Source organism: Opisthocomus hoazin, chromosome 13 (genome assembly GCF_030867145.1).
Source record: "Opisthocomus hoazin isolate bOpiHoa1 chromosome 13, bOpiHoa1.hap1, whole genome shotgun sequence".
Lineage (NCBI taxonomy): Eukaryota > Metazoa > Chordata > Aves > Opisthocomiformes > Opisthocomidae > Opisthocomus > Opisthocomus hoazin.
In genome coordinates, this window is record NC_134426.1 from 25,444,936 (window position 1) to 25,458,329 (window position 13,394).

Below are 13,394 nucleotides of genomic sequence, written 5' to 3' on the forward strand. Positions count from 1 at the left end.
GGTGAGAGGCAGTGTCTGCCTGCTGAGGACTCCTCTGTCCTCCACCCCGGTCTGGAGAAGTGTAATCCGTCCGTGCCTCAGTTTCCCCTCTCTGTCAAAGGATAATGGTGGTCCCTCATTCCAGCTCTGCCTGCTTTGATGCAGCTTGCGTCCATTCAAAGGGCTTAAAAGGCAGAGAAAGGTCGAGAAGCCTTTTTGCCCCTGCAGTGTGCGAGTCCACTGTCTTCGGAGCAGGATCTGGAGTCTGCAGGGCCTCGCGCCCGATTTTCAAGTCCCTGCTGTTGGCCATGCTGGGCTTGGGGCTTTTCTTTGTAAAGCACTGGAGATCTCCCATGCCACCACCTCCATGGCTGCAGAGCGTTGCCTTCTTCCCTGGCATAGTGGAGTTTTAAATTTTCTGTTTCAGGAGGTGGGGAAAAGGGGGGGAACAGGTTGTGAACCCGCAGGGCTTGAGTTTGGTTCCTGACTCTCATGCTGTCACCGCGAGCGGCTGTGTCCAGCTCTGCAGGAATGAGACATCGCCTCTTTACTGCAGCCATCACCACAACGGGATGTCAGAGGTGGCTCTGGGGGGTCCCTGCAATGTCACCTGCCGGGTCTTCCCTCACCTCCTTTTCCTCATTTTGCTGAACGTGTGACTACCCACAAGAGATGGTTGCCACAGCCCTAGAGAAGAGCCAAGCGAGCTCCTGGTTTTAACTCCCTTCTCCCATCTCCCCAGGCTTTCATGGAGGCTACAGCCCTGAGCGGATGGAAGCGGTGAGTCCCGTGAGCTCGCCCAGCCTGTCCCATGAGAAAGGGGCCAAGATGCTGCAGGATGTGGAGAAGGGGCACGGCGAGCATGACCTGAGACAGAAGCAGCAAGGTGAGGGCAGGGGCTGGCAGTGCCGGCAGCGCGGGAGAGCCCGAGCTGGCATGGGAGGGCTTCCTCACCCAGCTCCCACTCGCTGGTGCCAGGCCAGGCCGGCGTTCGAGGCAGGGGACGGAGCCGTCGTCTCACGTCTGCTCTCCCCTTCGTGCCTCCCCCAGGCTCGCTGAAGGCCTCGGCTCCCGAAGCAGCCCACCTGCAGCACCTCCGGCAGCCCGACGGCCCCCAGCCCCAGTGCCAGCCCCTCCAGTCCAGCCAGAGCATCAAGGGCATGAACCAGCGGGTGGTCACGCTGGCCCAGCACATCAGTGTAAGTCACCTCATTCTTGCCTTCCCGCCGGGGCTCCGGGGAGGAGGGAAGAGCTGATACAAAGCATGTCTGGTGGGGAGGGGCGGGGAGTGATGCTAGAGACCTCGGCACCTCTGGCTGGGGGCTGGAGGAAGCAGGGTGCATCAGGTATATTCAGTCCAGGTGTTTGCGTCCCCAGCAAGCCCATCGCGAGAGCTGCTGCAGGCAGGAGGCAGAAGTTACATCCCTGCAGGGACAAACCAGCCCAATTCCCTCCTGCTCGCCCTGCCTTGGTGAGCCCAGCAAAACAAGATGCAGAAACCAACTCTTATTTCTGACTCAGGGCTTTCTTCTTCTAGGAGGTCATCACGCAGGACTACACGCGCCATCACCCGCAGCAGCTCAACTCCCACATCCAGGCCCCGGTGTACTCCTTCCCCGGGGCCACGTGCCCCGTGCTGGACCTGCGCCGCACCCCCAGCGAGGCCTATCTGCAGCAACAGGAGCACGTGGTGGCCTCCAGGATCTCCCCGCAGAACGAAGGCGGCAAAAGGTGAGGTGGGGAGTCCAACCAAAGCTGGCACAGATTGTTTAGGTGGGAAGGGACCTCTCCAGGTCATCCAGTCCAACGCCCTGCTCAAGCAGGTCAGCTGGAGCAGGTTGTCCAGGGCCATGGCCAGTTGGGTTTTCAGTATCTCCACTAATGGAGACTCCATCACCTTTCTGGGCAACCTGTACCAGCGTATGAGCACCCTCACAGCAAAGAAGTGTTTTCTTGTGTTGGGATGGAATTTCATGTGCTTTGGTTTGTGCCTGTTGCCTCTTGTCCTGTCACTGTCCTCAGTCCCTTGCAAGTCACAGCGCAGTGACCTTTCAGACCGCAGATGGTTTCAAAAAACCCAGAGCAGCATGTTTTCCATTGATTCAAAGTTAATTTTATCTTCATCATTCTCAGTGAATCAGAAGCTTGTTAGACACATGTGCCCTGTTGACTGCAGCTATCCATTTCAGGCACCACCTGTATTTCTTTTAAGTTCACTTTGAAATCATTGTGCTGTTACCAGCACGAGGAAGGTCTGATTGCTGTTGGATGGAATTAAAAAATGGGAAGGGTGAGAATGGGATCTGTGGTCAGACACCAGCAGAGACCCAGATGTGTCCAGGAAAAAGTGGTGTCTCCAAACTGGTGGTTCTTTGTCAGTAAATGTGATTATTCTTCCCAGCTCTGCCTGGACCCAGAGTTGGCTTTATAAGATTAGGGGAGAGAGCCCAGCCCTGGCCACCCAGCGATGAAAAAAAAAAAAAGTGTGTGGAGGGGGGGAAAAGCAGAAACCACAGAAAGAACAAAGACGTAAATTCCCAGAACTCGCCGTGAGGAATTCCTCGCAGACTCGAGCCTGGCCGTCTCCCAGGCTTGGCTACAGGCAGGCATCGAGGGGCTGCGTCGGTCCTCTCCGGGCTGCCCCAGCATCTCCTCGCCCACAGCCAGCGAGCCCCTGCGTGGCCCCAGACGAGGTGGACGGGAGGTGGCGGGTCCCCAAAGGGTTAACATCCTCCGCAGGGCTGGTGTCCCTCCCAGACAGGGACACTTGGGCTGAGCCAGCAAGTCCCAGGACTGGTCCCGCCGTCCGGTCCCTCCTGGGCCGCTGCGTCTGGGGCGGCTGCCGGCTGGCCGGCTGCCTGGAAATCTGCGCCGCGTCTCGGCTCAGTCCTGCTCCGCACGCCTGCGGTGCAGAACGCCCAAGCTGCGCTCTTCCTCCGGCTCACGTTAAAAGGTGCCGTAAGCCCACAGGGGCGTGGGGGGCTTGGCTTTTTTCCCCCCTGCTGTAGGAAAGCTGTTTTAGTCCTCCTCCCCCCCCCAACCCCGAGCTGCTGTGCAGAGGATGTTGCAAGAACCCGGCTGCATCTCGCCATCGCTCCCGGCAGGTCCCCGGAGCAGAGCAAGGCCTCGGCCGGGAGCGGGTCGGACAACTGCATCGAGCCGGTGTCTCCACCAGACGGCGTGGGGGAACCGGAGCACGCCAAGGCCGCCGCGTACCCGGTCCTGTACCGCGACGGCGAGCAGATGGACCACAGGTACCGCCGACCAAGGGGATGGTGGCAAGGGACAGCATGGGGATGTCCCCCCCCGTCCCCATGCTCGCTCTCCCCCGGGCTGCGTTCCTTGCCATGTCACTTCCCAGTTTGCCATCCATTTGTACAGGCTTTCCAAGACGGTTCGGTACACTTCGGGCAGGGATAGGGAGAGAGGTTGGAGATCCTGAGTATCTCAGGAGCCCCCGGGCTGATTCTGAGGAGTCTCTCTAGGTAGGACTTTGTGAACTGGACATTGCAGAGGTTTCCGATGGTCTTTTGCTTTGCAGGATGGGGTCCAAGTCCCCAGGAAACAACACTCAGCCTCCAGCTTTCTTCAGCAAGCTGACTGAGAGCAACTCTGCCATGGTGAAGTCCAAGAAGCAGGAGATCATCAAGAAGCTCAGCACGACCAACAAAAATGAAACGGAGTACAGTAAGGACGTGGGGAGGCGAATGCGCGGCACCAGGGGTAGAAAAGCCTGGAGGACACATGAAGCAAAGGAGATTTGGGAATGGGTGCTGCTGTGTTAAGGGCTGGGAGCTCCCAGCCAGCTCCGTCTGCATCGTGCTGTGGTTTGTTGGGAAGTTCAAGGTCCAAATGCTTCCTAGGATGAGTCATGCTGGTGCCAGCGGTGGCTGTGTGCATCTAGGGGGGAGATGGGAGGCTTCCCGGCCCCTCTCCTCTCTGTGGGGCTGTCAATCCCACTCGCGCCAGATAACTTCAATAGGAAGGAAATAATGAGCTGAACATAGAGGAGGCTTAAGAGCAATTGATATTTTAATGAATGGCCAGCCAAGTTGAATCCTGCCTTCTTGAGATGCATCTTCCCCCAGCGTTACTTTAAGCCCTACATCAATATTGGTAGAGCTCTGTAAAACTAACCAGGCTGGCTTATATTAGAAATTCAGCCCGTTCATTCATTAACCACTAATAGAGTAGATAGGATCATAATTTAATTTAGCCCAGCATTATACAGTCAATACTAATTCAGTTTGAATCCATCTTACGACAGCTGCATCGGATAAGAGGGACCGAGCTGTCTCGTCTCCTGGATGATGTTACCATGAGCCAACAGTATTGTTATGCCCCTTTGGGGACATGTGGCTGAACCTGTGACCTTCCACACTTTCCCTTATCAAGGGAAAAATATATAGAAATAGGAAACGCCTCTTATTTGATGAGAATTTCTGTTATTCTAAGGAAAGCGATATCCAAGTCAAACAGCTCGGCTAAGAGGGAAAATATTGATTTAACGTTTCTTCTCCTCCTCCTCGCCCCCGCCGCTGCCCAGTCCTGCTCCCTGGGTGTGGGGATTTGAGCCTTTGGAAATCCCAGAGGCAGGAGAGAGGGCTGGACTGCACAGAGCATGCGATCCGAAGGGAGGGAGGTCAGCCCTGAGCGCGAAGCCATCGCCCTGGCTCTTGGGCTCTGCGTTTCTGCCCTTTCCCAGCTGGCGAGGCGTGCCCGCCGTGGATCTCCCAGAGGGAATTCCTCCTGGCCCCAGCCAGCACCCGCAGACCCACCCCGGTGCCTGGGGGCGGTGGGCTGCTGTCCGGCTGGGTGCCGTGGCGGGGACACCGGGATCATGTCGTGGCTGGCACAGCAGGTCCCTCCCTACCGCCAGCCTCACGTGCTGCTCTCCGTACTGAAGAGCTTCTTTGTTTCTCTCCAGATGTTGGGCAGCCTGGGACAGAGATTTTCAATATGCCGGCGATTACCGGAGCAGGTAACTCTCCCGTCTGCCTGTACCATACCTCATTCCCTGCAGGGCTCACGGCCACGGAGAGCAGGAGACTTGGTAGATTTAAGCATCTCCTTTTTTCCTTTTGCCGTAAGACCGAGCGTAACCGTTGCTGGGAGGCTGCAGCCTCGCTCCGTGCTGTGGAGCTGGAGATGGTGCAGTGCAGTTCCTCAGAAAGCCTGGCAGAATTTGAGGAGTGGTTAAAAGCCAAGCAAGGGTTGGCCGTCTGATGCCAACCGAGGGTTAAACTGTAGCCAGGTGGACCTCACACTCAGGAGAGAGCATCCTGCTCGTGGTGGGGCGTTGCAGTCACCCACGGATGGGTTAGGAGGGCAGTGGCGAAAGGGGACGTGAGGATGGGGAGCAGGCTCCGGGCCACCGCGGGCTGGGCAGGCTGCAAAACCCAGCTGGGGTGAGAGCAGCGCGCCGCAGCCTTGAACTGTGAGTGCTGGGCAAACTGGCGATGGCTGGGGACCGAGAGGAGGGGTTATCTGGGAGACGAGGGGTGCTCGGGCACAGGGGTGCTGGCGCTGTGCTCAGTCCTCCAGGTGCGTAAAGCCTGGGTTGGCTCTGGTTTCTCAGGAGGCAGGAGGAAACGTTCAGCAGCCGGTGGCACGCGGCAGGGCTTGGTGGCAGGACCGCTCGGGGCTCTGCGGCTGTGCAGAGGGGGGGTCCAGGCAGGCGGAGGGCTTCAGGCCGATCGCCCGGTTCTGGAGGAGTGGTGGTGGTGGTGGTGGTGGTGGTCTCTGAGCGCTGCTGCAGGCAGCCATGGGGGGCTTGAGCAAGCCCCCAGCCCTAACCAGCATTAACCCACCGGGCTGCCTAACGGGGGGCTCGCTGGCTGACACCCGGGGCTGCGCCCCAGCCCCCAGCGAGCCCCCTGCTCTCAGGGAGAAGGGGGTCAGGACGGTCCCCAGACACCCGTGGAGATGTGTTTGCTGTGCTGAGCCTGAGGACCACCACGCAGGAGCTGAAATGACCGTTTAGGAGCTTCCCTGGGGCACTGCACCCTCCCCAGCTCTGCTGGCCCACGGCGTTCAGCCCGGCTGGGAAAGGAGGAGAGGGAACAGCTTAAAGAAAGGATTTTAGCAAAGAGGGGCGGAAAGCGGCCCCGCGGGGTCAGATGGCCGGCGTGGGCTTCCCCGGCCCGGGACAGAGACCAGCCCAAGGGAGAAAGACGATGTGAAGGCTGTCGAGCTGTTGCCACCTGCTGCAGCAACGTCCAGGTGGGCTCACGAATGAATTCAGTGGATCCCCATTGAGCAGTATTAATTGATACTTAATTGATTAAGTATTAATGCTCTCCGACAGCAGGAATGCCTTCAGATTGTTAGTTTAAGTAGGAGGAACATCAGCTTTCCCACAGCCGAGGGAAGAGGAGCTGTGGGCAGGGACTTGGCGCGGTTGGCGGTGTGAGATCGCTCGCCGGTGCGGACGTGTCTGGGAGCCGGAGCCGGCTCGTGTCGGCAGCCGGGACGAGAGGGTGCAGCCAGCCGGGACCCGAGGGTCCACGGCAGATGAAATCTGGGGGAGTGAGTCCCAACCTCCCGAGAGCATCCCCTGGTTAAAGCCGCTCTGCTGTGCTGGAGGGAGGCGTCAAGGCAGAATGTGGGGAGCTGAGGGCCGGGGTCTGGCCGGGGGGGACATCCCCATGACAGACCCTGCCTGCTGGCAGGAAGGCGAGCGAACCCTGGATCCGTCCCTTCCCGAGCAGAGGGGCAGCGATCCCAGCGCAAACCCCCCCGGGATGGGGCGAGCTGGGGGTCGGAGGGGGGCTGCCAGCGGGGCTCCCCTCGCCAGCCTGCTGTTTTCGTCTCTGTATTTTGCCCTTGCTTGTTCCCCGTAACCGCCACGCTGGGAATGACGGTGGCGTGGCTGAGCCTCGTGCCCTCTGGTCCCTGTGCGGTGCTGCACCATAACTGCATGGCTTGAGACTCACAACCACGCCGACACACCGCTGCGCCTCTGCCTCCTCTCCCGCAGCCGCGGACTGGGAGGAAGGGACCGGGCTGGGGGCGATGGGCAGGGGGCTTGCAGGGAGCGCGAGGAGGGATGAAAGGACTCTGCCCGCTCCCCAGGGTAGCCCGACCCCGCGCAGGATGCTCAGCCGGGGGCTGCCTGCGTTTGCCACCTCTCATGCCAGGGCCAGATCCGGGCACCTCTTTCCGGTCAAGTGTTTTTTGTGGGGTGCCCCTTCTTCCTTCACTGGCTTTTTCTCCATGGGAAACTGCCCCGGCCTCCAAATTCCTGGCACACCAGCTTTAGATCTGTGTGTGCATCCATATAGACCCCACATCCAGGTGACCCCCACCCCCATGCCAAGCCTTGGCTGGGCAGGGAGCACAGCCCCCCCACTTCTCGCAGCCGCTCCCCAGGGCTCAGAGACAACCCCTTACCCCCCGCCATCCTCCGAGCCCTTGGCCCCAGGTAACCCTGCTTGCCTGCAGCACTCCAGAAACCCAAATCCCAGAGTAAATCCCATCCCATCCCGTCCCGTCCCACCGCCAGCCCCCGCCAAGCCCTGGGGCGGGATGGAGCGGGGAGGAGGAGGAGGAGGACGGGCTCCTTAAAGCGCTTTAAAGAACAAGATGACAAAGTTTGTTGCTTTGCGAGAATGTGCTGACTGTTTGTTTCTTCCCTTCTCCCTTGTCTCCTTTCTCCCCTTTCCCCGTCCCCCCCCATCTTTCTTCTCATGTGGCTCCCCCCCATCTCCCGTCCCCTCTCTCCTCCCCCTCCCGTATCTCCCAGGGCTAATCAGTTGTAGGAGCCAGTCGGTCCAAGAGAATTCCAGTACCAACATGGGGTTGGAGGCAATAATTAGGAAAGCCCTAATGGGTAAATATGACGAGCAGTGGGAAGAGCGCTCACCTCTCAGTGCCAATGCTTTTAACTCTCTGAATGCCAGTGCAAGCCTGCCCGCTGCTATGCCCATAACTCCTGCTGATGGACGAAACGAGGACGTGCGCTCCTTGCCAGGTCTGCAGCCCTCTCCACCTTCGCTCTCTCTGTGTTATTAATTCGCAGCCTTTATATTTCCCCTTTTGTGGGGGGATTTATTCCTCCCCCAGCCCCCCCCCCGCCCCCATTTTTGTTCGTTTTGGTTTTCTTTTCTCCCTTCCCTCCCCCAGCTTTGAGCTTTGTGAATCCGCTGATTAATCCTGGTCTTGTTTGATGTTCATTTAATAGTCTCGGAAGGTGCTGTTGCTTTCTCTAAACCACTGACTGTGCTCCTTTCCCCGTTTGTTGGTTTTTAATATCTCCTTTGCCTTTTTGCCCCCCCACACACAATGGAAAGGCTTATGGGGGGAAAAACCCCACACCCGAAAGACCCAAGCCCTGAACTTTAATAGCCACCCCAAATTGTCTGTAAAACCTGGGCGGGATCGCTGCTCCCGAAATAGGGTACAGAGTTGAGAAGGGCCGGCGCGGGGGGACACGGGGCAGGGCGGCCTCTCCCTCCCCACCCCGGGCTCGGGGGGTGTTGGGGCAGGCTCTGGCCTGGGACAGGGGGTTAGGTGGGACCTGGGGGTGCCTGGAGCAAGAGCGAGAGCTGAAGGGAGCTCAAGCGAGAGCTGGGGGATGACTTTGGGGAGCAGGGCTGTGGGTGAGCTGCCCCATGGGCCCCGGCTGGGTGCCATGCTGGGGTCTGCCCGGCTTCGGTGAGGCTTGAGCAGAGCCAGGAGGGTTGTTCTGCACATCTCCAGCAAAGGGAGAGAGGAAGGGGGACCAGGGATGGGTGGAGGAGAGCGTTTGTCCCCCGTGCGCCTGCAAAGGGCAGATTGCCTCTTGGTAATGGCAGCCAGTGCTGGGGGTCACCCGTGGCGGTCCGGGTGCCGAGCCCACGAAGCTGAGGAGCAGGGGCCTGGGGGCACTTGGACCAGGCACTCTTCGGCTTGTTGCAGAAAAGCTTTTCTGGCTCCTGCATGAAACCAGCAGTGTCTTCCAGCCACGCTTCCCCACGCCCGGCGGAGGCTGCCCGGGCAGGCAGGGTGGGATGCAGAGCCCATCCATCCCTCCCGCTTTGGGAGCGTCCCCCCTGTTTAGCCGGGCTGACCTCCCCGGCAGAGGCCCTTGTGGCTTTAAACCTTGGCAAATCTGGCTGTGCATAGCGAGGGATTTCACTGTAGGAACGGATTAAGACCATCCTGGCCATGTAGGCCACAGGAATGGGGAATGCGCTGGGGGCTCCAGCACCCAGGCAGCTCCCGGGGGGTCCCTGCCAGCCGGAGCTGCCGTCCTGGGAGCCGAGTTTGTGGGCTGAGCCACGAGCCGGCTGGGGAGCGGACCCTGCCGAGAAACAGCCCGGCCAAAGCCGCACGGCTGCTCCTGCCCCAGGGCCACTCCCCGGGACGGTTCGTAGCATGAACCCACAAAGCGGAGAGCGGAGCAGGAGGGGACAGAAACCTCCGTGAGCGGCTGTGGCCGCCCACCCGCCCCGCTGCGGAGCGCTCGCCCCGTCGCCCTTCCCCGCCACGCTGCCATGGGTCCCCGGGGAGAGCCTTTCTCCTGCCGCGAGCCATTTTTGCAAGCGCTGGGTACCCGCACCCCGTCCCTCGACCCCCCCGACCCCCGTTGCGATGAGCGGGGTGACGAGCGGGCGCTTCTCTTTGCAGGAGGAGGGGGGAAGCCAAAGATCGCTGCCAGACCCAACAGCCGCAAGGCCAAGTCCCCGGCGCCGGGTCTGTCGTCGGGCGAGCGGCCGCCCTCCGTCTCCTCGGTGCACTCGGAGGGGGACTGCAACCGGAGGACCCCCCTCACCAACCGCGTCTGGGAGGACAGGCCGTCGTCCGCAGGTATGGTCGGCAGTGGGACGCGTCCCCAGGGTGGCCGTGCCGCCCTCGCAGCCCGGCGTTGACCCCTCCTCTTCCTCCTCCCCGCGCAGGTTCGACGCCGTTCCCCTACAACCCGCTGACCATGCGGCTGCCCAGCGGGGTGGTGACGGCAGCCCCCGCCGCCCCGCTGCCGCAGGGGACCCCCGGCAGCCAGCACCACGCCTGGGACGAGGAGCCCAAGCCCCTGCTCTGCTCCCAGTACGAAACCCTCTCGGACAGTGAATGAAGCGAGCCAGGGGCAGGGAGACGGCGACCAAACCCGGGGCGCGGGGAGCGAGCGGGACGCCTGGGGCCAGCGCCCACCGCCCCAGCCCCGCCGGCTCTCACGAGCGAAGACGCAGGAGCAGAGCTTTTTTATTTTATTTTTCCTTTTATTTTTTTTTTTTCCCCCTCCCCCTCCCAACCAGCCAATTTGGGGGATGGGACTTTTTTATTTTATTTTGTTTGTTTGTTTGTTTTTCTTTCTCAACATCTGGAAATTTCTGCATCCTCTTCGGTCTGGGGAAAAAAAAAAAAAAGAGAGAAAAAAGCCTTAACAAGACAAAACCCAAGGAACCCATCTTCGATCTTGGCAGCCTTGCTGGGTGGTGACCCCCGCACTGGAGAGGGACGACGAGCGGCCGCACACCCGGAGCGCCCACGTCCCGGCGCGCTCCGACGCTCCCACGTCCCGGCGCGCTCCAACGCTCCCACGGCGTCGGGTGAGGGGCTGTGGGATGCTCCTCCGCATCCCGGCCGTGGGGCTGTGCCGCAGAAATGCAAAACCTTGAGCGGGTTAAAACAAAATACATCTAGATGTTTTAAGAAGCGAAATAGGATGGAACCGCCCCAGTTTGGTTCGCCCCAGCTGATCTGAGGGCTGGCAGCCCCTCGTGCCCACGTCGCAAGACGTATCGGCGCCGGAGCGGTCTCAGCGTGCTCCAGAGGCGGCTGGGCTGAGTGGGCAGGGGAGGGAGCGAAGAGCTGTTTCTGAAAAAACAAAAATCCTGGTCCCTTTGGTGGAAGCGATCCCGGGCTCCGATGGGAGCAGGCAGGGACGTCCCGGGGCTGGCTGGCGCGCTGCCCGCGGAGGGGCTCGGGTGCTTGAAGTGCTTTGTTTTCTGAATGGTGAGAAAAGGCAATTGTAAATTGTATTGGTCTACAGGGTATATTTTTGATACCTTCAGTGAATTATGTCAATATTTTACGCAAAGGAAGGACTTAAAACACAGTATTACATGCTGTAAAAGAGGTTCTGTTCGTACGTGCAGGCTTTGGTGCGTTTGTCCATTGTATGGAAGGGGTTAAAAAAGAAAAATAGAAGGTAACAGTGCTCCATCGAAGTTATCTGGAAGTCAGGAGAATGTATGAACTGAGTTTAAAAAAAAAAAAAAAAAAAATCAAAATCTTGCCCTGGTTGCAGGCCCCCCTGTTACACACACCTTTGCTGAGTCAGCAGAAACCGTTTGCTGGTTGTAGGCGTTGATTCTCCAGAGCCCTCCGAGCTGGCCGGGTGCAGGGCAGAGCGGGCAGGAGGCCGGCGTGGCATGGAGTTCACAGGAAACGTTAAAAAAAAAAGGAAAAAAAAAGGACAAAAAAGGAAAAAAAAAGTTTTTATTGTATTTTTGTGATACACACGAATGCTCTACTTTACATTATTTTTTTTCATTCCATGATGTTGGCTCATATCTGCAGTTACATGGTTAAAGAACAAAAATATTAGACTTTTTTTCATTCACTTCTGCTTTCTCGCTCTGGGGAGAGGGAGGGGGAGGGGGAAAAAAAGGCAAAAAAATCCAAAAAATATGTATCAAACGCTTTGCATTCTATACGCTAGAGGAGCCCGGAGCCCGGCCCAGGCTCGCCGGCGCTGGGTGGGCAGCCAGCCCCCGCAGCCCCGCGCCTTCCCGAGGGATCTTCCTTTGCCCCCTGCGACGTTCCCAGGTTGATTCTGATTTCGAAGCCGGAGAATGACGGTGTAGGTTGGTTGGTTGGGGTTGGTTTGGGTTTGTTTGGGGTTTTTTTTGTTGGGTTTTTTTGGTTTTGTTTTTTTTTTTTTACAATGTACAGGTTTTTAATGTTCATCAATGTTTGTGTCTTTTCTGTTGTGCTTTTTTTTTTTTTAAGAAAAAAAAAATCCGAGACAATGCACAAGCGATGTGGAAGTCTTTCCATTCCCAGGTTGTTGCTGCTGGTGTCTCCGTGGCTCTGAGATGTAAAAACTGAACAGAGCCGATGTCTGGGCAGAACGCTAGTCAAGTGTCGCAGATTTTGCTGGGGGGGGGGGGGGGGGGGTGTGAAAAAAAATCCAAATCCAACCCATCTCCAAAGCCGCCTCCTTAACCTTTTCAGAAAAAAATAAGGAGAAAGAGGAAAAAAAAAAAAAAACCACAACAAAGAATAAAGTTCCCACTTGGCACAGTAGCAATACTGTGTGCTGCTTTGGTGTCTCCAGCAGTCGGGGAAGGAGCCGTCGCCTGGCGCAGGGACCCGGCGCGGGGTGACGAGGGGCGGGGGAAGCGCCCACCCGTCGCGAAGGGCCGGGGGGCTCCAGCCGGGAGCTGCGGGGCTGGGGCGTCCCCCTGCCCCGTTCACCCCGGGCAGCGTTTGCCCGCGCCGTAGCCAGCGCCCGAAGCTGTGGGCTGGAGGGTGAAGAGCTCCCACCCTTGGGTGCTGACCCCGGAGGTTCTCTTTTCCTCTCGTTTCTGCGCGGGGCGAGGAGTCGGGGTGAGGGTGCTGAAAGAGCTGTCGGGTGTTGGTGAGGGTGTTTGAGCCCCGTTTGTGGCTCAGCGCTGGTGGATGGGTGGTTGGGCAGATGTTGCCTACCATCTTCTGGGCAGGGCGATGTCGGCCCAGAACTGGGGGACATGACATGGACGCCGGTGACCCCCAGCCACAGCCTCGCGCCCTGCTCCGTGGGATCCTTCGGGATCGTTTCCGGAGCGGGGAGCAGGACATGTCGCTGATCTCCTGGCTCTGTGTGGGAGCTCGGGCCCCGGCTGCGCCCCGTGTCACCATCGTGCCAGGACAGCCTGCCCCGCGCTGGGAGATGCGGGAGCAGCCCGGGTGGGCCTGAGACCGGTTCTGGCACTTTCTGTCTTCATCCTCTGGTCTCCCCACGTGCGCCCCGTCCCCACGCAGACCCTCCTGCAGCCACCTGTCCCCCCGCTCATCCCCACGGCCAAAGGGACCGGGACACGGGGACACTGGGGGACATGGGGCAGTGGCAGCTCCCATCGGGGAGCTCGGAGCCACCCGTGCTGAGGCACCGGAGCAGGGAACATCAACCCGCTGCAGATTAATTAATTCGGGTCAAACGGGCCAGCGTGCCGGGCGGGAGACCTGCGGCTGCTCAGGGGGACGCACCCAGGGGGCTGCGGCGGGACGGCCCCCCATTTCCCTGCTGCCAAGGGGACCGGGGGGAGCCTGGTTTGGGGAAAGGGGGGAGCTGATGCCCCCCCCCGCCTCCACCCCCTGTCCGGGGACCGAGGCATCCCCGAGCACCCCAAAACCTCACGGCGGGGTCCGGACGGCACCTCCGTGCGCTGCCGGCTGCGGTTGTGCAGTCCAGGAGAAAGTCACGTCAAACCCAAGCTCAGCGTTAACGT

At 59.3% G+C, this 13,394-nt stretch overlaps 1 protein-coding gene across 9 annotated transcripts in view; it reads left to right on the plus strand.

Annotated features, from left to right (window-relative positions):
- The window catches only part of NCOR2 (nuclear receptor corepressor 2), a 264,349-nt gene extending 252,289 nt beyond the window's left edge, over window positions 1-12,060 (plus strand). For 5 of the 9 annotated variants that reach the window (XM_075434969.1, XM_075434972.1, XM_075434973.1 and 2 more), the window contains exons 39-47: window positions 722-865; window positions 1,030-1,178; window positions 1,517-1,710; window positions 3,084-3,233; window positions 3,521-3,666; window positions 4,907-4,960; window positions 7,724-7,951; window positions 9,589-9,768; window positions 9,858-12,060. In XM_075434969.1, coding sequence (XP_075291084.1) covers window positions 722-865; window positions 1,030-1,178; window positions 1,517-1,710; window positions 3,084-3,233; window positions 3,521-3,666; window positions 4,907-4,960; window positions 7,724-7,951; window positions 9,589-9,768; window positions 9,858-10,033 — 1,421 coding nt within the window. In that variant the 3' untranslated portion in view covers window positions 10,034-12,060. The remainder of the gene's footprint in view (window positions 1-721; window positions 866-1,029; window positions 1,179-1,516; window positions 1,711-3,083; window positions 3,234-3,520; window positions 3,667-4,906; window positions 4,961-7,723; window positions 7,952-9,588; window positions 9,769-9,857) is intronic. The other 4 variants (XM_075434975.1, XM_075434978.1, XM_075434977.1 and 1 more) reach the window with 2 other exon arrangements.
- The last annotated feature ends 1,334 nt before the right edge of the window (window positions 12,061-13,394 follow it).